Source organism: Neoarius graeffei, chromosome 24 (assembly GCF_027579695.1).
Source record: "Neoarius graeffei isolate fNeoGra1 chromosome 24, fNeoGra1.pri, whole genome shotgun sequence".
Taxonomy (NCBI): Eukaryota; Metazoa; Chordata; class Actinopteri; order Siluriformes; family Ariidae; genus Neoarius; species Neoarius graeffei.
Genome location: NC_083592.1, coordinates 45,496,049 through 45,519,313, shown reverse-complemented (window position 1 = coordinate 45,519,313; position 23,265 = coordinate 45,496,049). Strand labels below are relative to the sequence as shown.

The 23,265-nt window shown below is 41.9% G+C and overlaps 1 protein-coding gene across 1 annotated transcript in view; it reads right to left on the bottom strand.

The window, feature by feature from the left end:
* Positions 1-9,435: 9,435 nt before the first annotated feature.
* pnpla7b (patatin-like phospholipase domain containing 7b) overlaps positions 9,436-23,265 on the bottom strand; it is a 192,217-nt gene continuing 178,387 nt past the window's right edge. Inside the window, exons 30-36 of the mRNA XM_060907369.1 lie at positions 23,088-23,204; positions 22,854-23,002; positions 22,435-22,587; positions 20,376-20,492; positions 10,199-10,283; positions 9,978-10,108; positions 9,436-9,905 (exon numbers count right to left, since the gene is read on the bottom strand). Of these exons, the coding sequence (XP_060763352.1) occupies positions 9,831-9,905; positions 9,978-10,108; positions 10,199-10,283; positions 20,376-20,492; positions 22,435-22,587; positions 22,854-23,002; positions 23,088-23,204 (827 nt within the window). The 3' untranslated portion in view covers positions 9,436-9,830. The remainder of the gene's footprint in view (positions 9,906-9,977; positions 10,109-10,198; positions 10,284-20,375; positions 20,493-22,434; positions 22,588-22,853; positions 23,003-23,087; positions 23,205-23,265) is intronic.

Here is a 23,265-nt window from a genome sequence, read left to right as displayed (position 1 = left end):
CTCAAAGGTTCCAAACATCGGTCAAAGGGTTAAAAAAAAAAAGTTTGCCGCAGTGGACATACAAACTATCAGAGAATATTTATATCACATGTGAATAGCACACAGTGGTGCATCTGGTTTCACTGTTGCCTCACAAGGATTAATATCGGTATCATTTTCATTTCCATAGTAATATCTTAACATACAATGTTTAAGCATTTTTATTTAAATGATAAAGTGACACATTAAATGTCTTTTCTGGATTCAATTAACCTTTTTCTCCTAGCTTGATTTTGTCCCAGGGTGCACAAACATTTTCATCTGACTGTACACACTACACACTGTGAATCATAATGATGAATGTGCAAACAAGCACAGTGGATTCTTGGCAACAAGCAGCTGTGGTCTGTGAAAATTAAAAATCATAGAAATGTACATCCAGCTGGATCAGAATAAACCTGCTGGCATCATTTACTGAAACAGTAAACATTTTGGCCGCTCTGGTGAAGGTAGGAATAGAGTTGGGGTGAAGATAAGTTCACACACCAACTGTGCTCAGACTGGCATCGCAAATGTCACAATATCAGCAGTATGTCCAATTTGTCCATTTTATTGACATCTATCTGAGTTACATTGTCTCTGTCCATGGCACTCTTACCCAAGTTAAATTGTCTTTGTTCATTGTACTGAAATCTATTTGGGTTAAATTGTCTCTGTCCACTGTGCTGAAATCAACTGGAGTTAAATGGTCTCTCTCTGAGGAAGTGGTATCTATTTGAGTTAAACTGTATCTGTCCATTGTCCTGACATTTATTTGGACTAAACTGTATCTGTCCATGGTACAGGAATATATTTGAATGAAAGTGTATCTGTCCATGGTAGTGAAATCCATTTTCGTTAACCAGTCGCTGTCTGTGGTGCTGAAATTCAGTTTAGTCCTGCTGTGTCTGTCCATGGTACTGAAATATATTTTTTAAGTGAGATTGTCGCTGTCTATGGCAGAAGAAGAAGAAAGAAGAAGAAACCTTTTATTTGTCACATGCACACTTCAAGCACAGTGAAATTCATCCTCTGCATTTAACCCATCTGAAGTAGTGAACAAACACGCACACACCCAGAGCAGTGGGCAGCCCAGAGTGCCCGGGGAGCAGTCAGGGGTTGGGTACTTTGCTCAAGGGCACCTCAGCCCAAGGCCGCCCCATGTCAACCTAACTGCATGTCTTTGGATTGTGGAGGAAACTGGAGCACCTGGAGGAAACCTACGCAGACACGGGGAGAACATGCAAACTCCACACAGAAAGGCCCTCGCCGGCCGCTAGGTTCAAACCTGGAACCTTCTTGCTGTAAGGCGACCATGCTAACCACTACACCACCGTGCTGCCATGGTACTAATATCTATTAGTTAAATTTGAAAACAGAAACTTATGAGTTTTGTGCTTCAGTCTTCAACCTGCAACTTCCTGTGCTGTGCTTTCAGAGTGTGTTATATATATATATATATATATATATATATATATATATATATATATATATATATATATATATATATATGGGTCTGTCTCAGACACTGGGTACTGTGGGGGTACCCCACTAAATATACTCAGCCAATCTATACGGTTTTGAATGGTGATGTTGGTTTTAATTTGAATGATGAAAGAAATAATACAGATAAAACTAAATCTTTGATGTGAATACTCTATTCAGAATTTGGCAGAAATTCTGCAAATTTATGGAAAAATGGCAGCTTGATCTGGGACATGATAAATGGTTGACTACATCGCATTCCCTTAAAAAGGTTGCAGTCCACTGAAAAGTCTACAGTTATCACTAATTGTATTTTATGTTGTAACTTTATGCACCTAAGGATTGGTGCGCTCACAGAATAATCATAACCGTAAGAAAACATCATGCAAAACATTTGATCACCGTTGTAACTCCATTTTCCGCAGACCCAAAACCAATACGATCGTGTGTTTTGATCTAAATGGAAAGCCTCAGGGTCGAGGTCACTACCTCACCAAAAGTAGTAACTTAAAATCACTACGCCATATAAAAATTTCATTATAAATGTGATTTTGTTTTTTTAAACGAAAGCTGAAAGTTAGGTATAGAATATGTTTCTTACAGAATATGTTACGATGGTAGCTGGTCTTGTATGAATTTCTGAGCTATAAAATGAGTTTTGGTCTATTTTTTACCGTAGCGTGTTATTTGTGTGCGGGGAAGGACACGCATTAATAATTTGCATGTGTAGAATGGAATTTTCCACTCCATCAGTTAGAAGTTGATCGTGCTTCCATTTGCAGTCTTTCTGTTACGCGAGTGATCTGTTCGGATGTTATCACTGAAAAGGTGAGTTTTGACAGTTTTATTTTGTTTTAGTCTTGCAGTATAAGGCAATAGAATGTTTCTTTTTCATCGTACTTTCATATTTCATAGTATTTGCATATTTTTGGCCAATATTTTGCAACCATGGTCAATTTAGATCGAACTTCTGATAGAATCTACGGCCAGTCATTTTGACCCGCCCCTGCCTCGCGCTCCGTCCGGCGTGATAGTGATGTCCCGTTGCTCACGCGCCGCAGCAGAGACCCACGCGACCTTCAGCCGGTACAGTCGCTGTTCTTTTACCAGCGCCGTTATTCTCATCTTTCCCGTGTGTTCTTGATTTTTCCATTGTGTCCTATTTCGCCATATCAAATACCCAAAATGTATCATATTATTCATATTTAAGTGAATAATCAATTCAGTCATCATAACTTGGCATTTTTCACCCAAGCAATCAAAAAGAGGAAATTTATTCAATATTTTCACTCATCTGTGAAGGAGGGGCTTTAATTCTTCATGATGTAGTTATTTTATATGTAAATCAATTTTACAAAAGCATTTGAATTGTAATCAAAAACATTTTCCACAGTGGAAGCCAGATAAAGCATGATACTATCTTTATTCTTATTAAACATGATGAAAGAAACATTGAGTGTTGGGTAAATGCAAAAAAAATAGTAAAATTAGAAAATGTATTTTTTGACCATAATGTCCCAAATGAGAGACCAGTTTCTGAGACAGACCCATACACACACACACACACATACATACACACACACACACACACACACACACACACACACACACACACACACACAACCCCGATTCCAAAAAAGTTGGGACAAAGTACAAATTGTAAATAAAAATGCAATGCAATAATTTACAAATCTCAAAAACTGATATTGTATTCACAATAGAACATAGACAACATATCAAATGTCAAAAGTGAGACATTTTGAAGTTTCATGCCAAATATTGGCTCATTTGAAATTTCATGACAGCAACACATCTCAAAAAAGTTGGGACGGGGCAATAAGAGGCTGGAAAAGTTAAAGGTACAAAAAAGGAACAGCTGGAAGACCAAATTGCAACTCATTAGGTCAATTGGCAATAGGTCATTAACATGACTGGGTATAAAAAGAGCATCTTGGAATGGCAGCGGCTCTCAGAAGTAAAGATGGGAAGAGGATCACCAATCCCCCTAATTCTGCGCCGACAAATAGTGGAGCAATATCAGAAAGGAGTTCGACAGTGTAAAATTGCAAAGAGTTTGAACATATCATCATCTACAGTGCATAATATCATCAGAAGATTCAGAGAATCTGGAAGAATCTCTGTGCGTAAGGGTCAAGGCCGGAAAACCATACTGGGTGCCCGTGATCTTCGGACCCTTAGATGGCACTGCATCACATACAGGCATGCTTCTGTATTGGAAATCACAAAATGGGCTCAGGAATATTTCCAGAGAACATTATCTGTGAACACAATTCATCGTGCCATCCACCGTTGCCAGCTAAAACTCTATAGTTCAAAGAAGAAGCCGTATCTAAACATGATCCAGAAGCGCAGACGTCTTCTCTGGGCTGAAGCTCATTTAAAATGGACTGTCGCAAAGTGGAAAACTGTTCTGTGGTCAGACGAATCAAAATTTGAAGTTCTTTATGGAAATCAGGGACGCCATGTCATTCGGACTACGTGTGTGTGTGTATATATATATATATATATATATATATATATATATATATACACACACACACACACACACACATACACACACACACACACATTATATATATATATATATAAACACACTTTTAAAGCACATCTTTCATAGACAGCATGCATGAATGTGGATGGCCTGAGCGCACACAGCAATATCAGTAAGCATTGTCATGAAAATGAGTACAAGGTGTTATGCAAACAGACAAAGGTATTCATGAGTATGGAACAGCAAATGTGCAGACAAACTGTCACTTCAGTTCTGCAAGCACCGAGAACTAAGCCACGCTCTCCAGTGTCTACATTTGACCTCTGAATCAGGGTGCAATTTCTAGCACCTAACACACAATTTTTAGTGATCACCACTTGCGAATGCTGCTTTGCGAGTTCGGGTTGGACGCCCTTACACTGTCTAGCATGAGGCTCTCGAGCATAAATTGAGTTCAGTGCTTGCAGCACACAACAGCAACCAGAATAAATGGTGATAAAATATTCCATTATGTGCCTGATTGATTGATATTAAGCAGATTATTCATTCATTAGTTTCGGTATTGATGGGTACAAAAAAAAAAAAAAGAAAAAACCCCAAAGTACTCATACATGGTCTGAAAAAATGGTATTCTTGCATCCCTGACTACAAGTGTGCAAATTGGAACATAACCACAGAACCATATCAACCAACAGGGAATGGGTTTTTGAACTGGTTCTGTCCAGGATTCTTTGAACCTTTGTGCCTGCTTGTGAACCAGCCCACATTTTCACCAGTTTTGAGCAGAACCATTGTAATCAAGGACGTGTCATGAACAGAGGGTGTTGTACAATGCACAATGGAAGTATACAGTAGTCGCAAGATGGCGGTGCATTGATTACCTGTGAGCTTTTGTTGTGTTATCCATTGCTGTGCTCCACTTCCTCTCCAAACTAATGACATGCCCACTGATGTCGTCACAGTTCACGCTGGAAAAACCAATTATATTTTGGTTCCAACTGGGAATCAGCTTTTCAGGTTACAAAACAATTTTTGGTCGAAATGCTCCAAATGGGTCAAAATATGGTGCATGAAGAAGAATGTAACCCATTCCCTACTGGTTGAAAACGGGTACCACGGAATCACATTGGCATCAAACAAGATACAAAAACACACTCAGTCATACGTTTTTTTGAAAATAATTTTTATTTTTAGGTCACATTAGTTTAGAGTAGTTCAACAGAACCAAACACATATCCGAAATGTAAAACCCTGCATTAAAAACAGAGTTGGTTCCAGGTTGACAATAAAGCATTTCCTATGTGTTAAATAATACTGAAACACCGTCTACTTCATCATAATGAATGTCAATCACACACTACAGTATTACATTAACATCAAAACATACAGACTCACTAAAGCTATTTTCTCACTGATTGACAATCACAGACAAACAAAATAAGAACAAAAAGGTTCACACACACAAAAAAAATTATATATAAATAAATTGCATTGATTGGCTTGCGGAGTTTGCATGTTCTCCCCGTGTCCGCGTGGGTTTCCTCCGGGTGCTCCGGTTTCCCCCACAGTCCAAAGACATGCAGGTTAGGTTAACTGGTGACTCTAAATTGACCGTAGGTGTGAATGTGAGTGTGAATGGTTGTCTGTGTCTATGTGTCAGCCCTGTGATGACCTGGCGACTTGTCCAGGGTGTACCCCGCCTTTCGCCCGTAGTCAGCTGGGATAGGCTCCAGCTTGCCTGCGACCCTGTAGAAGGATAAAGCGGCTAGAGATAATGAGATGAGATGAGATGATTGGCTTGCATTAGAAATGCTATTAGAAATGAGAAACCGGAGCACAAAGGCCTGCGCGATATGTACGTGTGTGTACAGCAGCATATCTAGGAGTCAAATATTTAGTATTAAAGGGATACTCACGAGTTTATCGACCTTATCTCTATCCACTGGATCTGTACAGTATGTAGAAATACCATGGAAAAGAATTAACGTTTTCCTGTATTAGGAAAAGAACAAATATCTTGTTTGCTCAAACTTCACTTAGAATAAAAGTCTAAGGGCAGTCGCTAAACATTTACGCAAAAAATTTTACTTGTTAATTTTCAAGTACAGAGAATTATAATGAATTCCTTGTCTCTAGTAATAACGGATATGCTACAGATGAGGTGGAGAGAGATTAGTGTGAAAATCACTGGAGTATCCCTTTAATCTATGGAAGATACACAGTTCCAGGCTTGAAGGATCACAACACTGGCCACCTTTTTTTTTTTTTAAATACTTGTCCACTAACTCTGAATCAAAACACTGAATTGTACAAAACTCAAAAACTGTAGTCAGAAATATGGGCCCTTGATTTCACAGGAAACATTGACTGCTTTAAACCCAGTTTGTCTGTCCGTCCTGTTCACTTTACTCAAGCTGCATTTAAAACTCAAATTACATTCCCTCCCTTTTTGCTTTGAAATGACCAGTGAACAACTGTTACATCATCTAAAGAATATGCAAAAGCCAGAGATGTGGCCTCTAGGGGTGAAACCTCAGGCTTCCACATGACATGATATGATACTAATTCAATTCATAAAGCAAAGATTTCATATTTGATGATAAAACTGAATTTGCTAAGACATCAATTTGATATTTTTGACGACACCACTGATTCTGCTATGATACAATAAGATTCCCTTCATAAGGCAACGATCCGATATTTGACAATATGACTGAATCTGTAACAATACAGTACGATTCTTAAGGCAATGATTCAATATTTGATGATACCACTGAATTTACTGGAGTATGATATGATTTGATTTCGTAGCCTCCTGATCAATATTTCACCAACCCTGTTCAGAATCAGGACTACTAATGTATTTATAGATTGTTTCCACACATTACACTCACCCCAAAGCACGCGTTACACTCACCCCTAACCGCGCATTACACTCACCCCAACCGTGCATTATATTCACCCCTAACCGCGCATTACACTCACTCCTAACCACACATTACACTCACCCCTAACTGCGCATTACACTCACCCCAACCGTGCATTACACTCATCCCTAACCACACATTACACTCACCCCTAACCGCGCATTACAATCACCCCTAACCGCGCATTACACTCACCCCTAACCTCGCATTACACTCACCCCTAACCGCGCATTACACTCACCCCTAACCACGCATTACACTCACCCCTAACCACGCATTACACTCACCCCTAACCACGCATTACACTCACCCCTAACCACACATTGCAATCACCCCTAACTGTGCATTACACTCACCCCAACCGTGCATTACACTCATCCCTAACTGCGCATTACACTCACCACTAACAGCGTATTACACTCACCCCAACCGTGCATTACACTCACCCCTAACCACGTATTACACTCACCCCAACCGTGCATTACACTCACCCCTAACAGCACATTACACTCACCCCTAACCGTGCATTACACTCACCCCTAACTGTGCATTACACTCACCCCTGACTGTGCATTACACTCACCCCAACCGTGCATTACACTCACCCCAACCGTGCATTACACTCACCCCAACCGTGCATTACACTCACCCCAACTGTACATTACACTCATCCCTGACTGTGCATTACACTCAACCCTAACCGTGCATTACACTCACCCCAACTGTGCATCACACTCATCCCTAACCGCACATCACACTCATCCCTAACTGTGCATTACACTCACCCCAACAGTGTATTACACTCATCCCTAACTGTGCATTACACTCAACCCTAACCGTGCATTACACTCACCCCAACTGTGCATCACACTCATCCCTAACCACACATTACACTCATCCCTAACTGCGCATTACACTCGCCCCTAACTGCACATTACACTCATCCGTAATTCATAAAGGAACAATTTCATATTTGATGATAAAACTGAATTTGCTATGAGACCAAGATAAGAATTTGCTATGAGACCATCACATAGAGGAATCAGAGTATCTCTCTCACACACACACACACACACACACACACACACACACACACACACACACACACACACACACAGCGAATCACCTTAATAGCTTATTTATATATCAATTTAAAAACATGAATTATTTTCTACACACAATCAATTTATAGTGGAGCTCCTCGAGCTCGATATGCACGGAACAACACTTCATATTTAAGAGAATATGGTAATGCACTGACCCGATTTGTGATGACTTTTGTGACCGTACGATGTCCGTACATACGAATGACAAACGCGTACCAGCACAGGGAACCCGATCATAAGTGCAAGGCATCTCATAAACACTTGACCACCGGACAACGAAATTTGTATCTTTATTTCCATAAGACGGATGGGTTTTAAATCCAGCGCTTATTTTTAATTTGCTTTTTAAAAAGCATAACGTGGGATTATTTATTAACACATACACTCGTCAGGAGCTCCGCTTTTAGGCACTGCCTGTATGTATTTATCCTATCCACAGTCACTGGATATGAGCAATCGTGTGCTCTGATTGGCTACTCTACTACTAGAATATCAGCTCATATACCGTGAGTAGAGAAAAACAAAATGGCGGAACGTGCTGCTGAAGCAACCGAGGAGGACGAAATAAAAACTCTACTCGAAAACAAAACCCCAGAAAATACAAAAAAAACCAAAAGCAACAAAATATGGAATAAAAATATTTGATGGTAAAAATGTATCTTTTTTATTTTTCAAGAATTATTATTATTATAGCATTTTTCACAAATTGCGACTGTCATTTCGCTGGTTTATTTACACCCCAAGCGGAAATGTGTCAGATGTGCGCGCTTTGGCACGTGCAGCAGACAGACTCTCGCATGTGCGCCGTTAACAAGACACACCTGCACAGGATTAAGATGCATCAGCGTGCCGATAAAGATTTTATCAACACACTCAGTGCAAAGTATTCCGCTACATTACGTGCACATTACCCAGCCTTGATTTCCTGTAGTTGTTTTCCCAGTTTACTAATTCCTGTTCTCGTTTCCCGATTGTGTTTTTATCTGTTCCTTTGATGCTCTGTTTGTGCCTCGCCGACCCATTGCTTGTGTAACGTTTATGATTCTCTGCTCACTGAATTGGATTGTTTGCCTGATGTCACTATTATTATTAAAAGTATCTTCTGCACTTACAGCCATCTCTGACCCTTCCTTGACAAAATGATTTTGTCGGATGTTTTGTATGAAGTTTTTATTTATGGAGTTTGCAAAAAATAAAAATGGGGCGTCACGGTGGTGTAGTGGTTAGCGCTGTCGCCTCACAGCAAGAAGGTCCGGGTTCGAGCCCCGTGGCCGGCGAGGGCCTTTCTGTGCGGAGTTTGCATGTTCTCCCCGTGTCCGCGTGGGTTTCCTCCGGGTGCTCCGGTTTCCCCCACAGTCCAAAGACATGCAGGTTAGGTTAACTGGTGACTCTAAATTGACCGTAGGTGTGAATGTGAGTGTGAATGGTTGTCTGTGTCTATGTGTCAGCCCTGTGATGACCTGGCGACTTGTCCAGGGTGTTCCCCGCCTTTCGCCCGTAGTCAGCTGGGATAGGCTCCAGCTTGCCTGCGACCCTGTAGAAGGATAAAGTAGCTAGAGATAATGAGATGAGATGAGTTTACAAAAAATAAAAATGCTTTGTTTCTCAAAATCCAGTGAATGTGGATAGAATAAAACAGTTATTCCAGTCACTCTCATCATACATGGCTTATAACTGTATAAAATGGTCAATTTATGATTCCAATCATTGCCTCTTAAATCGTCTGATAGTCATTGATCCAAACCGTCTGATCGTTACACACCGAGTATCCTCACTCCTTCCTCATTCCGTGTCATGGCTTGTATGATTGGTGTTCCGGTGCCGTCTTTGTCTCCTCACCATCTTGATTTCTTCATCCTGTGTAAAATATGACATCATCAAAAACAAACAGTGCTCTTTACAAACCAGACTTTATTCAAGCGGTCTTACTGTATCGGCAGTGTCAGCTGTCTCGTCTGTGTTCTCGTCCTCCGTCTGCTCAGGCTCACTGCTGGGGTTGGACAGGTCAAAGTCGGACAGCACCATGTCCTCATCATAGTCTGTGTGATACTCCGAATCCTCTGTGTGATTCGTAGATTAAAGGAGTGAGTATAATGTGTGGAATTAAACAAACAGTCTATAAATGTATGAAAAAGCTGCTCAGTTCTCACCGTTCGCTATGACCTGCTTCACTGGATCTATCCGGGACACGATCTCAGCCAGGTCAGTGAACGAGGCATTAGGACAGGTCACCACCTGCAAGGCAAGAAAACTGGGTCTTTATTTATTCACTGATTATCATCAGTTAGGAAAGAAATGATTGGGTTTATAACAGCTCGCAGAGTAATTCATTAAAAGGTTATTAAGAATTACTGAGCAGCTGCTTAATGAAGAAAATGCTACAACTAATCTAATATTTAATCAAACGACTGAGCAAGACCGTGTTGCGTATACAGTAGGGTCCAAAAATCAGAGACGACTACTAAATACTTTTTCGACTGAGAAAAATTCTAGCATCTTGTTTGACAGTCAACAATACTTCTTACTGACTGCAAACAGTAGCAATAAGTAAGTAATACAAGCGTCATCAGGAGATGACATATCTCTCCCTGACCCACACATGAAACCCCACTCCAAATTTCCCAAAGTTGAATTGGTTGCCATGGAAATATGGAAAAATTAAAAATCACACAAATCCCAAAATGTCAAAAGGTACAATTCCTCTAGTCACTTAACATACAGTGGGGCAAAAAAGTATTTAGTCAGCCACCAATTGTGCAAGTTCTCCCACTTAAAAAGATGAGAGAGGCCTGTAATTTTCATCATAGGTACACTTCAACTATGAGAGACAGAATGGGGGAAAGAATCCAGGAAATCACATTGTAGGATTTTTAATGAATTAATTGGTAAATTCCTCGGTAAAATAAGTATTTGGTCACCTACAAACAAGCAAGATTTCTGGCTCTCACAGACCTGTAACTTCTTTAAGAGGCTCCTCTGTCCTCCACTCGTTACCTGTATTAATGGCACCTGTTTGAACTCGTTATCAGTATAAAAGACACTTGTCCACAACCTCAAACAGTCACACTCCAAACTCCATTATGGCCAAGACCAAAGAGCTGTCAAAGGACACCAGAAACAAAATTGTAGACCTGCACCAGGCTGGGAAGACTGAATCTGCAATAGGGAAGCAGCTTGGTGTGAAGAAATCAACTGTGGGAGCAATTATTAGAAAATGGAAGACATACAAGACCACTGATAATCTCCCTCGATCTGGGGCTCCACGCAAGATCTCACCCCGTGGGGTCAAAATGATCACAAGAACGGTGAGTAAAAATCCCAGAACCACACGGGGGGACCTAGTGAATGACCTGCAGAGAGCTGGGACCAAAGTAACAAAGGCTACCATCAGTAACACACTACGCTGCCAGGGACTCAAATCCTGCAGTGCCAGACGTGTCCCCCTGCTTAAGCCAGTACATGTCCAGGCCCGTCTGAAGTTTGCTTGAGAGCATTTGGATGATCTAGAAGAGGATTGGGAGAATGTCATATGGTCAGATGAAACCAAAATAGAACTTTTTGGTAAAAACTCAACTTGTCGTGTTTGGAGGAGAAAGAATGCTGAGTTGCATCCAAAGAACACCATATCTACTGTGAAGCATGGGGGTGGAAACATCATGCTTTGGGGCTGTTTTTCTGCAAAGGGACCAGGACGACTGATCCGTGTAAAGGAAAGAATGAATGGGGCCATGTATCGTGAGATTTTGAGTGAAAACCTCCTTCCATCAGCAAGGGCATTGAAGATGAAACGTGGCTGGGTCTTTCAGCATGACAATGATCCCAAACACACCGCCCGGGCAACAAAGGAGTGGCTTCGTAAGAAGAATTTCAAGGTCCTGGAGTGGCCTAGCCAGTCTCCAGATTTCAACCCCATAGAAAATCTTTGGAGGGAGTTGAAAGTCCGTGTTGCCCAGTGACAGCCCCAAAACATCACTGCTCTAGAGGAGATCTGCATGGAGGAATGGGCCAAAATACCAGCAACAGTGTGTGAAAACCTTGTGAAGACTTACAGAAAATGTTTGACCTCTGTCATTGCCAACAAAGGGTATATAACAAAGTATTGAGATGAACTTTTGTTATTGACCAAATACTTATTTTCCACCATAATTTGCAAATAAATTCTTTAAAAATCAGACAATGTGATTTTCTGGATTTTTTTTTCTCATTTTGTCGCTCATAGTTGAGGTACACCTATGATGAAAATTACAGGCCTCTCTCATCTTTTTAAGTGGGAGAACTTGCACAATTGGTGACTGACTAAATACTTTTTTGCCCCACTGTAACTTCTACCCAGATTTGCTTAATTACAATTATTAATGAAGTTAATAGTGGACTAATTAAGCTTTAATGAGCAGTTCAACAAGGGGCGGCATGGTGGTGTAGTGGTTAGCACTGTCGTCTTACAGCAAGAAGGTCCGGGTTCGAGCCCAGCGGCCGGCGAGGGCCTTTCTGTGTGGAGTTTGCATGTTCTCCCCGTGTCCACATGGGTTTCCTCCAGGTGCTCCAGTTTCCCCCACAGTCCAAAGACATGCAGGTTAGGTTAACTGGTGACTCTAAATTGAGCGTAGGTGTGAATGTGAGTGTGAATGGTTGTCTGTGTCTATGTGTCAGCCCTGCGATGACCTGGCGACTTGTCCAGGGTGTACCCCGCCTTTCACCCGTAGTCAGCTGGGATAGGCTGTAGAACAGGATAAGCGGCTACAGATAATGGATGGATGGAGCAGTTCAACAAAAATCACTTCTTCTCTGTCAATTCCTCATCATTTTGAATTCTTTCTGGAAAATAAGTCGGTATTCCTAGGGTGGATATAGCGTCTATATATAGCTTGTATATATTGTATATAGCTCACAACATTTATTGTGCAAGGTGGCCCACTTTAGATCGTTCCTTCTGGACTAGATGGGGCCAGAGTGAGCTACGCCGTCATTGACGGTCTCGTTCCTTTTATACCACAGCAATTTGCCAGCAGTTACTTATTAAACAATGACATGCAGCACAGTTTACGCAATCATGGAATGATGGGGGGGGGGGGGGGGGGGGAACCCAAGTTCCTGTTATTTCTTCTTATACAGTTGTGTTCACAATTATTCAACCCCCACTGAAATTAAGTGTTTTGGCCAGTTTTACATTGATTTTGATCATTTCAGTCATCTTATTTACAATTAAATCAAAGAGGCACTTGTAAATTAGACAAATATAACATAACATTTATAATAAAATGGCCACAAATGTATTTTCTGTGCTCACATCATTATCAGTTTTATTCAACCCCCAAGTGGCATTCATTCTTAGTACTTAGTACAACATCCTTTTCCAGTTATTACACCTTTCAAGCGTGAAGCATAGCTTGACACAAGTGTCTTGCAGCGACCAACGGGTATCTTAGCCCATTCTTCATGGGCAAAAGCCTCCAGTTCAGTCACATTCTTAGGCTTGCGCGCTGCAACTGCCTTCTTTAGGTCCCACCAGAGGTTCTCAATCGGATTTAAGTCTGGTGACTGCGATGGCCACTCCAGAATGTTCCAGCCCTTCATCTTCAACCATGCTCTAGTGGACTTGGATGTGTGCTTAGGATCATTGTCCTGTTGAAAGGTCCAACGTCTCCCAAGCCGCAGGTTTGTGACAGACTCCATCACATTTTCTTCCAAGATTTCCTGGTACTGAAGAGAATTCATGGTACCCTGCACACGATGAAGCTTCCCTGTACCATTAGAAGCAAAACAGCCCCAAAGCATAATTGACCCCCCGCCATGCTTCACAGTAGGCAAGGTGTTCTTTTCTTCATAGGCCTGGTCCAAACATAGCGCTGGTCCATGGGCCCAAACAGTTCTAATTTAGTTTCATCAGTCCACAGAACACTTTCCCAAAACTTTTGTGGCTTGTCCATATGACTTTTGGCATACTGCAGTCGACATTTCTTATTCTTTGGAGTCAGCAAGGGGGTGCGCCTGGGAGTTCTGGCATAGAGGCCGTCATTACGCAGTGTGCGCCTTATTGTCTGTGCTGAAACCTCAATGCTCAATGCCCACATCTGACAGATCTTTTTTCAGTTCCTCACCAGTCACACGGGGATTTTTATCCACCTGGCGCTTCAGGTAGCGCACAGCAGTCGCCGTCAGGATCTTCTTTCTGCCACGACCAGGTAGCGTTTCCACTGTGCCCTTTGCCTTGAATTTACAGATGATGCTTCCGATAGTATCTCTTGGAATGTTTAACATTTTGGAAATCTTCTTATATCCATTGCCATTCTTGTGAAGAGAAATAACCTCTTCTCTTGTCTTCTGGGACCATTCTCTTGCCTTCACCATGTTTGTCAACACACCAGTAAATGTCTAGAAGGAGCTGAGTATCACAGTCCTTTTAAATCTGCCTAATTGGTGCTTATTATGCTTGACTGATGCTCGTTGACATCCACAGGTGTTTTCAATACCTGATTGAAAACACTTGAATGAACCTCTGTTCTTAAGAGTGGTAGTCTTAAAGGGGTTGAATAATTGTGTCAATGAAGAAATCACAAAAAGGCCATTTAATACTTTATTACAAAAGCAGTTTGTCATTTTAGTTGCATTTGGTTCTTTAACAAGTCCTTGTAAGATGTCATTATGAACACAATCACAAATGTACACTGAATTCCCTAAAACCCTTTACAGCATTGGGGGTTGAATAATTTTGAACACAACTGTAACAGCTATAAACAGTCATATTTCCACCAGCATCTCTTTTTTCTCTCTGATGAAGTCAGTTAGACAAAAGAAATCAGTTTTTTACAGAGAAACTGGGAAATACACTGGGAAATGTGCGCGTGCTTAGGAAACACCTGATACTGATTTAAGCGCAAATCAGCATACATACTGTAGGTACGGACGCTGTTTTCACAGAGGCTTTGCGAAGTATTATCATTATCACGGTCACATTTGTTTCTAGTAATATTCATAACGCTGTTTAAATACTCTGCTTTTGGTTTTGCTTGTGTTTAAAAAAAAACACACACACACACCTGGAAGACGGCTCTGGACACTTACAGTAATGCATCTGTCTGAGGACTTCAGTTGACTTGCTAACTTTGGAACTGCAGTCATCATGAACAGTTTTGCACTCAAGTTTCCATCATCGAACAGTTTATAACTTCAACAAAACAGACTTCATGTCAAAACTATCATGAATTTCCTGGTTTCACAGTTATACTTTGTGACTCTATAGGACACTGTTATAGAAGCGAGTTATTTATAATCATGTTGTCTGTCATCATCCAAATGAGGATGGGTTCCCTTTTGAGCCTGGTTCCTCTTGAGGTTTCTTCCTCATGTTGTCTGAGGGAGTTTTTCCTCGCCACAGGCTTGCTCATCGGGGATAAGTACGGGATAAAATTAGCTCATGTTTAAAGTATTTAATTCTCTGTAAAACTGCTTTGCGACAATGTTTGTTATTAAAAGCTCTATAAAAATAAACCTGACTTAAATATCACACCTGCTAATAAACACTCTTCCTGCATTTAGATTCATCTACCGCCATCTAGCTTGTTGTGTCCTGATCCCAAGATCTTTAACCCAGCCACATACAAAAAGTTGTTCACCTCCATGCTCTTCCAGGTTTTCATCTGCGTGTCTGTGTAGAACGAAGTCTGCAGCACCAGGTAGTTTGAGACGTCGGGGAACTCAACGGATGGGTAATTTTCCAACTCGTAGGAAAAATCCTTCTTTGTTAGTGTGTAAGGATCTCATCCCATTGAGTGGTTTCTATATCCACTTCTTTTGAGTGTACTTCTTGGTTTTAATAGACCCCTTCGCAGTAAACGTCATTCATACGTAAGCGGAAATTGCGTGCGCAGCCTGGACCCAAAAAAGACTCAGAAATGCCTAGTTGTTGTGTTGTCGGGTGTCAGACTCGTAGCAGTGATGGGGTTAAAATGTACAGAATTCCAGCAGGATCTCACCCATTCCAAAAAAATCGCCGACGTCTATGGCTACAAGCCATCAAACGTGTAGACTGGGATGAAAGCACTATCAAAAATGCGCGGGTTTGCAGCGCCCACTTCATCACAGGTAAGATCAGGCTATTTATTAAATCTTTCTTTTTTATTCTTTCTAGTCTTCGTTTATTGATGTAGCAAAATACTTTGGTAACGTTTGTCTGATTAGCTGGGTCATAGTTACACAATGTAATGAATATTGTTAGCATGTTAACTTAGGTCTCGCTTGACTCAAGCAGTCCAGGTTTTGTGCCATCATTATTTGTGTATGCCGAAAATCACAATTTTAAAGCAAGGATGGAAAGGTAAAATTGTGTGCCCTCACTCTAAATGCCAACTTACGTTGACTGCTCTAACCTAGCTCCCGCCCCGTTCAGTTTCATTTCTGCTCTCTGCCTCTCGCTTTTTACGCAGCTCTGATTTCTCTTAGCTGCACTCTTTACACTATCATTCCTTTCATGCCATCACCTCCTGCAAATTGCTGTTTAGTGTTGGTATTTGCTGTTGTAGCTAAAGCCACATTGCCATCACATCACTGGCATAATTTGATTAAAACAAAATGAATATGAATGTCCCATTGTTAATCAAGTTGTACATGCCCGCACATAACATAATCCTATGCGTCTAAAGACTTGTAGGCACAAAGTTTTTCGTGGGTGTACACTGAAGTCTTGTCAATAAGGTACGAGTATATCTGGCCATTGTATACCAGGGAACTTACTAACATCGTCCGTCCACTCTTTAATTAAATGCGGATCCGGTAGGCGATGTCCACTTGTTAGAGTTAACTTATTTATGTAGCATTCTCGATCTTGTAACGACAATTGTTTGGCATAATCTGACAGCTCATAATGCCGGTCTATGGGCAGCGCCATTGTTTCTGAGTCCAGGCTGCGCGCGCATCCTGGCAACGGTCGGTTTGTTTACAAACATGCGAAGGGGTCTATAACTTGCTTGTTTGCTGAACACAAATATGGCAATAAGTTCTTGTGTTAATGGACCAGACTCCACTTTTGGATCATTAATCCCTTTTGACTGAGAATGATCGGCATGCATGGTTTTATTTTGGCTTCTGGCACATCCATACAGTTTTAAATACAATACCTACAATTAAAAACAGTTTGTTTTTATTGCACTTATTTAATTCCTGGGCTCCCATCTGTAACAGATGGGAGCCCAGATGTTGCATCCCATTAATACAATTTACAGTAGATTATTAGATTCTAATAGAATAGATGAGCCAAAATAATCTATTTTAATGTGCTCCAACTCGTTACAAGCATGAATAGGTGCCCCTTAAAGCAGAAAAGGTTGAGAACCCCTGCTCTGGAGGAACTCTTAGAGTTACTCAAATCACTGTATCTGCACCGTATATTAGTTTATACCCCCATGGAGTTCTCCAAGCTGATGTGCATTATTTCTGTACAACGGCAGGGACAGGAGTGCCGACTGTAACACGAACAATAGGTTTATATTCATGGGCTCATTCTAATACGTTACTGTTTCTAGAGTAACAGCTCATACACAGGGATTTGTACAGTGGATGCGCCACGTGATCCAAGATGGCTAATAATTTTTTTTTAAAGTGTTGCTTTACAAAGTAAAGTGTATAATCGTAAATGTTGTGATGTTTTTGTTAAAAGACATTTCATTCACATTTATGGAAGGAGTCTCGGTTTTCAGTGATTTGTAACAGTCATGGTGCTTCACCTGCATGGGAAAGTGTTCAGGACGGAAGAGTTTATGCCTTCGAGTTTCTATAAAAATGACGAGGTATGTTTTAGAGAGAGAGAGAGAGAGAGAGAGAGAGAGAGAAAGAGAGAGAACAAATGAATACATGAGAGCGAGACAACAGGGGAGTGAGAGTACAAATGAATAAGTAAGAGACAGAGAGAGAGACAGAAAGTGAATAAGCGAGCGTGAGATAGCATGAGAGAGATAACAATTGAGTGAGAGAGAGAGAAAACAGGGGAGTAAGTGAGAGTGCGAGAGTGAGAGAGAGAGAGAACGATTGAGTAATTAAGAGACAGAGAGAGAAACCAAGAGTGAGAAAACAAGTGAGAGTGAGACAGAGAGAACAAAGTGATAGAGAGAGAAAACAAACTGAGTAGTGAGAGAGAATAAAGTGAGTAAGAGAAAGAGAGAGAGAGAGAGAGAACAAAGTGAGAAAGAGAGAGAGAGAACAAAATGAGTAAGTGAGAGTGAGCTACAGAGAGAGAGAGAGAGGGAGGCAGGCAGGTAAGGGAAGGACTGTTGAATGTGACGATGATGAGAAGAGAATCTTATGCTGTGTTCACACTTATACCGGTACGAAAGTGGTATAACTGTATCGATGCAAAGTATACCGGTACAGTTTAGTGCATCTGTCCACACTAGCGAGAAATGTTTGCGGTTTATCTTTCACGGTAGTTGAAATGCGCATGCGTGAAATGTTTCCGTGGTTACCAAGTAACTTCCTTCCGAGAATATATGGCATCCGTTATTTCGAGATCTCAAGAAAACAAAAGAATTATTTCATGATCTCAGCTGGATCACTGTATCTCCGTCGGTAGAGACGAAGCCGGGCCAGTCTTCTGCGGAGGTGCCGCGGACTAATTTTGAAATTATCCCTTATTAAAAGACTTAATGCAATCTCTCCCTGTGTCAACCCCTGATCAAAATATTGCCTTATTAGGTGATCGATTATTCCAGACATTCTAATGACCAAAGTTGCGTCTATACAGAATGAGAAATAGCCCCAAAGTCAGCATATCTCAAGTCTCTTGGCGCACCTGAATGAACCATTTCTCAGCTGTTTACTCGAGATCATGAAATAATTGTTTTGTTTTCTCGAGATCTCGAAATAACGGTTTTGTTTTCTCGAGATCTCGAATTAGTTGTGTTGTTTTCTCGAGATCCTGAATTAATTATGTCGTTATCTCGGGATAACAAGGTGAATAAAAAAAAAGGATTATATGAAGGGCCTCTTTCGGCTTCCGTACGGATGAAACAACGTGTGTGTGCTTTTTGTTGTCAGTGTACAGTCTGTATTTCTGGTGGTCATTTATTCAGTCGAATCGTATAAAACGCGCGAGGCAGTTGAGAAAGAAACAAATGAATCTCCGTTCTTCACTATTTTATTCAGCGAAGGCATCGATTGAGGTGTGTGACTTTGCGCATGCGCGTTATATTTGTATCGATACAGAGCCGCTTCATCTGTCCACACTACAGCGAAGCGCTACAGTACCAATACTGTACCGGTACGAAACCAATACATTTGTGGGTTTCGTACCGATACAGTTATACCGCTACAGTGCCGGTATAGTTGCTAGTGTGGACAGGTGTTGCGGTACGAAAGTAGTTTCGTATCGGTACAAAATCCCTAGTGTGGACAGGGCATAACTTGTCTCTTGGCTGTTCCCAACATTAAGTCCACCATAAACCGTTAAAATGTGTGACGTGTCGTTCGTTAATTAATTAAACACTGTAATCACTGGCCAATTGCTGCGGTATAAGTGGAATAACACACTCCAGAACCTGCACCTTGGAGTTCGTGTCAAACCACCCCGGAGTGAGTTATGTTTATAAAACCAGACAGTCAGTGGTGTGTTATTCTTTATTCAATAACAGATTAATAAAACACAGACAGTTCGTCTTGGACTTTTGAACCCGACTCTAGATGACTCTTAGCCTGGGCCCGCCCATCCTAAGCGTGACGCAACACGAGGCCCTGTTCCGAGCTTAGTCTGGCCAGGCAGGCTATCTACAGCATTTCCAAGCTCCCGAAAAATCGGGAACCAATCAACTTTGAGCATCTCCAACGGCCCTGGGTAGAGGCGTGTTCAAGGCAGTGACGTAGTAGAACTGCGACCGGAAGCCATAGATTGTTTACAGAATCTATGCCGGAAGCGCTTCATTCACATCACGAACATGGAGCAGCGGCAAGCCTTTGACACAGCGGTAGATGCTGTATTGAAAGCATTCAACGGGAAGTTCTCATTGAAAACGGAGCAAAGAGCAGCCCTGGAGGTATTTATTGAAAGGAAGGACGTTTTCGCCTTGCTCCCGACCGGCTTCGGTAAGAGTTTAATCTACCAGTTAGCCCCATCGCGTCGCATACATCAGAGGAAAGAGTGATGTGATTGGTTTAAGCTTCATCACAGCCTTTTCTGGCTTCGACCAGTAGCAAACTGAGGCATTTCAGGGAGGCGGGTCAACCACGGGCTCTGGGAAACGGTTTGGCTCAATAGCTTGGCCAGACCAAATGCTCGGAGAGCTTTGAAGTCGCGTTAGCCAGGCTAGATGACTCTCTCTTACTGAGAGTCGCTGTTCTACTTACATTGGTGCTCTTTGTCTTGTGGAACTCCTCCTGGTGTCGATCCTTCAGCATTTTCTCCACCACACCACTGCGGCACCACACGTCAAACACCGTCTTCCCGTGCTGATAGCCCACATCCTGCAGAGACGAGAAAACGGACAGACGAGACAGAGGTGTTATCATTGTGCTATCACTGTTCTCATTATCATGCTAATTGTGCTGCAACGATGCTCAGAAAAGGTCGATGGAGTCATGATTACAGCTCCTCCACATGGAACCACCTCAGACGTTAAATGAACATGTCCCTTAGACTGTTTAATCAGAAAAAAGAGTTTTATAAACTGAAATGTCCTTTCTTACTACTCATGTGTTAATCAGTGGAACTGTCATAAAGGTTTTTTTTCATATTCTACATCTATTAACTTTATTAACATACTAAAATTGATGATTGGTAGATTGACCTTCAGCTGTACTCCAGCCAGAATGCATGAGTGTGTCACACTTTCTGAAATCACAAATTTTATTTCGCACATAGTCTCATGCCAGTGAAACTAATTCCTGGCTACACAACTGCGGAAGCCATGTCCTGATGGTTAGAGAAGCAGCTTTGGGACCAAAAGGTCACCAGTTTGATTCCCTGGACCAGCAGGAAAGGCTGAAGCTGGAAGCCCACTACATGATGCATGACGTAGGTAGTATCTTGAATTGGTTCATGGTGAAGCACGAAAAAATAGTCATGCTGCTTCACCTGCAGTGTTCAGGATGGAAGAGGTTATGCTTTAGAGTTTCTGTAAAAATGGTGAGGTATGGTGAGAGAGAGAGAGAGTGAACTAGGCACTGTAAAAAATAATTTGCGGTGTTAACTTAAAAAAGTGGGCGGCGTAGTGGTTAGCGCTGTCGCCTCACAGCAAGAAGGTCCTGGGTTCGAGCCCCGTGGCCGGCAAGGGGCTTTCTGTGCGGAGTTTGCATGTTCTCCCCGTGTCCGCGTGGGTTTCCTCCGGGTGCTCCGGTTTCCCCCACAGTCCAAAGACATGCAGGTTAGGTTAACTGGTGACTCTAAATTGACCGTAGGTGTGAATGTGAGTGTGAATGGTTGTCTGTGTCTATGTGTCAGCCCTGTGATGACCTGGCGACTTGTCCAGGGTGTACCCCGCCTTTCGCCCGTAGTCAGCTGGGATAGGCTCCAGCTTGCCTGCGACCCTGTAGGACAGGATAAAGCGGCTACAGATAATGAGATGAGATCTTAAAAAAGTGATTAACCTGGTTGCCTTAAAATTTCAAGTTTGTTGAAACTCATATAGTAAGTTAGTACAATGCAAGTTGATTGCATCATTATGCTCACTTACTATACGAGTTTTAATGAACTCAAATTTTTACAGCAACCAGGTTGCTCACTTTTTTTTAATTCAAAACAATTTTTTTTTTTTTTACAGTGGGGAGTAAGCAAGAGTGAAACAGAAATAGACAGAGAGAGAGACAGAGAAAGAGAGAAAGCCAGAGTGAAATAGAGAGAGAAAGCAAGAGTAAAAGAGTGAGAGAGAGCGCGCACCAAAGTGAAAGAGTAAAAGAGAGTGAGCGAGACAGAGAAAGCAAGAGAGAAAGCAAGTGTGTGTGTGACAGAGAAAGAAAGAAAGCATGAGAAAGAGTAAGCGAGAGAGAGAGAGCAAGAAAGAGAAAGCAAGCATGAGAGAGAGAAAGCATGAGAAGGAGAGAAAGAAAAAGCAAGAGAGAGAAAGCAAGCATAAGAGAGAGAGAGAGAGAAAGCAAGCATGAGAGAGAGACAGAGTAAGCAAGAATATGTGTGTGTGTGTGTGTGTGTGTGTGTGTGTGTGTGTGTGTGTGTGTGTGTGTGTGTGTGAGAGCTCTGAGAGAGAGAGAGAGAGAGAGAGAGAGAGAGAGAGAGAGATTGTGAGAGAGAGACAGCAGGAATGGCTGAAGTGCCCTTGAGCAGGCCCTCTAACCCCCAGCTGCTCCCCAGTTGATCTGGGTGTGTTGTACGTCACTCTAGATAACAGCGTCTGCTAAATGCCTGTAATGTAATGAAACACGGAGGGCGGATGAACGAGGAAAGGTTGCTCACAGCGATCTCGTCGAATTTGCCGAACTCCAGAGTGCCATAGCGGTCGATAGCAGGCCGGATGTACTCGCAGTAGTTGCTGTCTTTTACCAATTCCATCTGACGCACGCAGCACACGTAGGCCAGTCGCGTCTGGATCTCCGCCATGTTCAGCACCTACAGGGTCATTCGTCACGGTTACAAATCACATGCCTTAAGGAAACACATTTTTCACGTTACTGTTCAGCAGCTTGTGCCTCCAGGCCAGAACGAATAAAGAAAAGCCAATGAGGCAGAGTTTGCTCAAAACCAGATGGTCATCACTACATTATCTTTGCTGGTGAATATATATTTTCACTGCTACAGCCAAGTGGTAGGAGTTTGTCACTGATGTCGGGCTGCACTGCATTATTTATTCCACGAGCTGCTTCCATAGTCCTAACCTTCACTCTCTCCGCGAGAGGGTTCAAGCGTTTCCATAGCAGCCACCACCCGGATAGAGAGTCTCCATAGTTGGTGAGGTTGGTCTCATCCTGGCTGCCCACGTCAATCGCAATCACTACTTTGGCACCCATCGAGTGAGCTACATCAGCTGGGAACACAGGAACGCACAGGATTTATTCGTACATCAGAAACCCTGACTTATTCAAACACATGTAACCAACATGCGATCTTACCAGGCAGATTGTTGATATAGCCACCGTCCATGAGTAAATGTCCATCTTTCGGGTCACAGAGTGGAGGCAAATAGCCCGAGAGAGACATGCTGGCACGCACGTACCTCCATAGAGAGCCTAATTGTCAAAAAGATCAAATAAACAAATATACAGTTCACTGACAATCCAGAGAAAGACA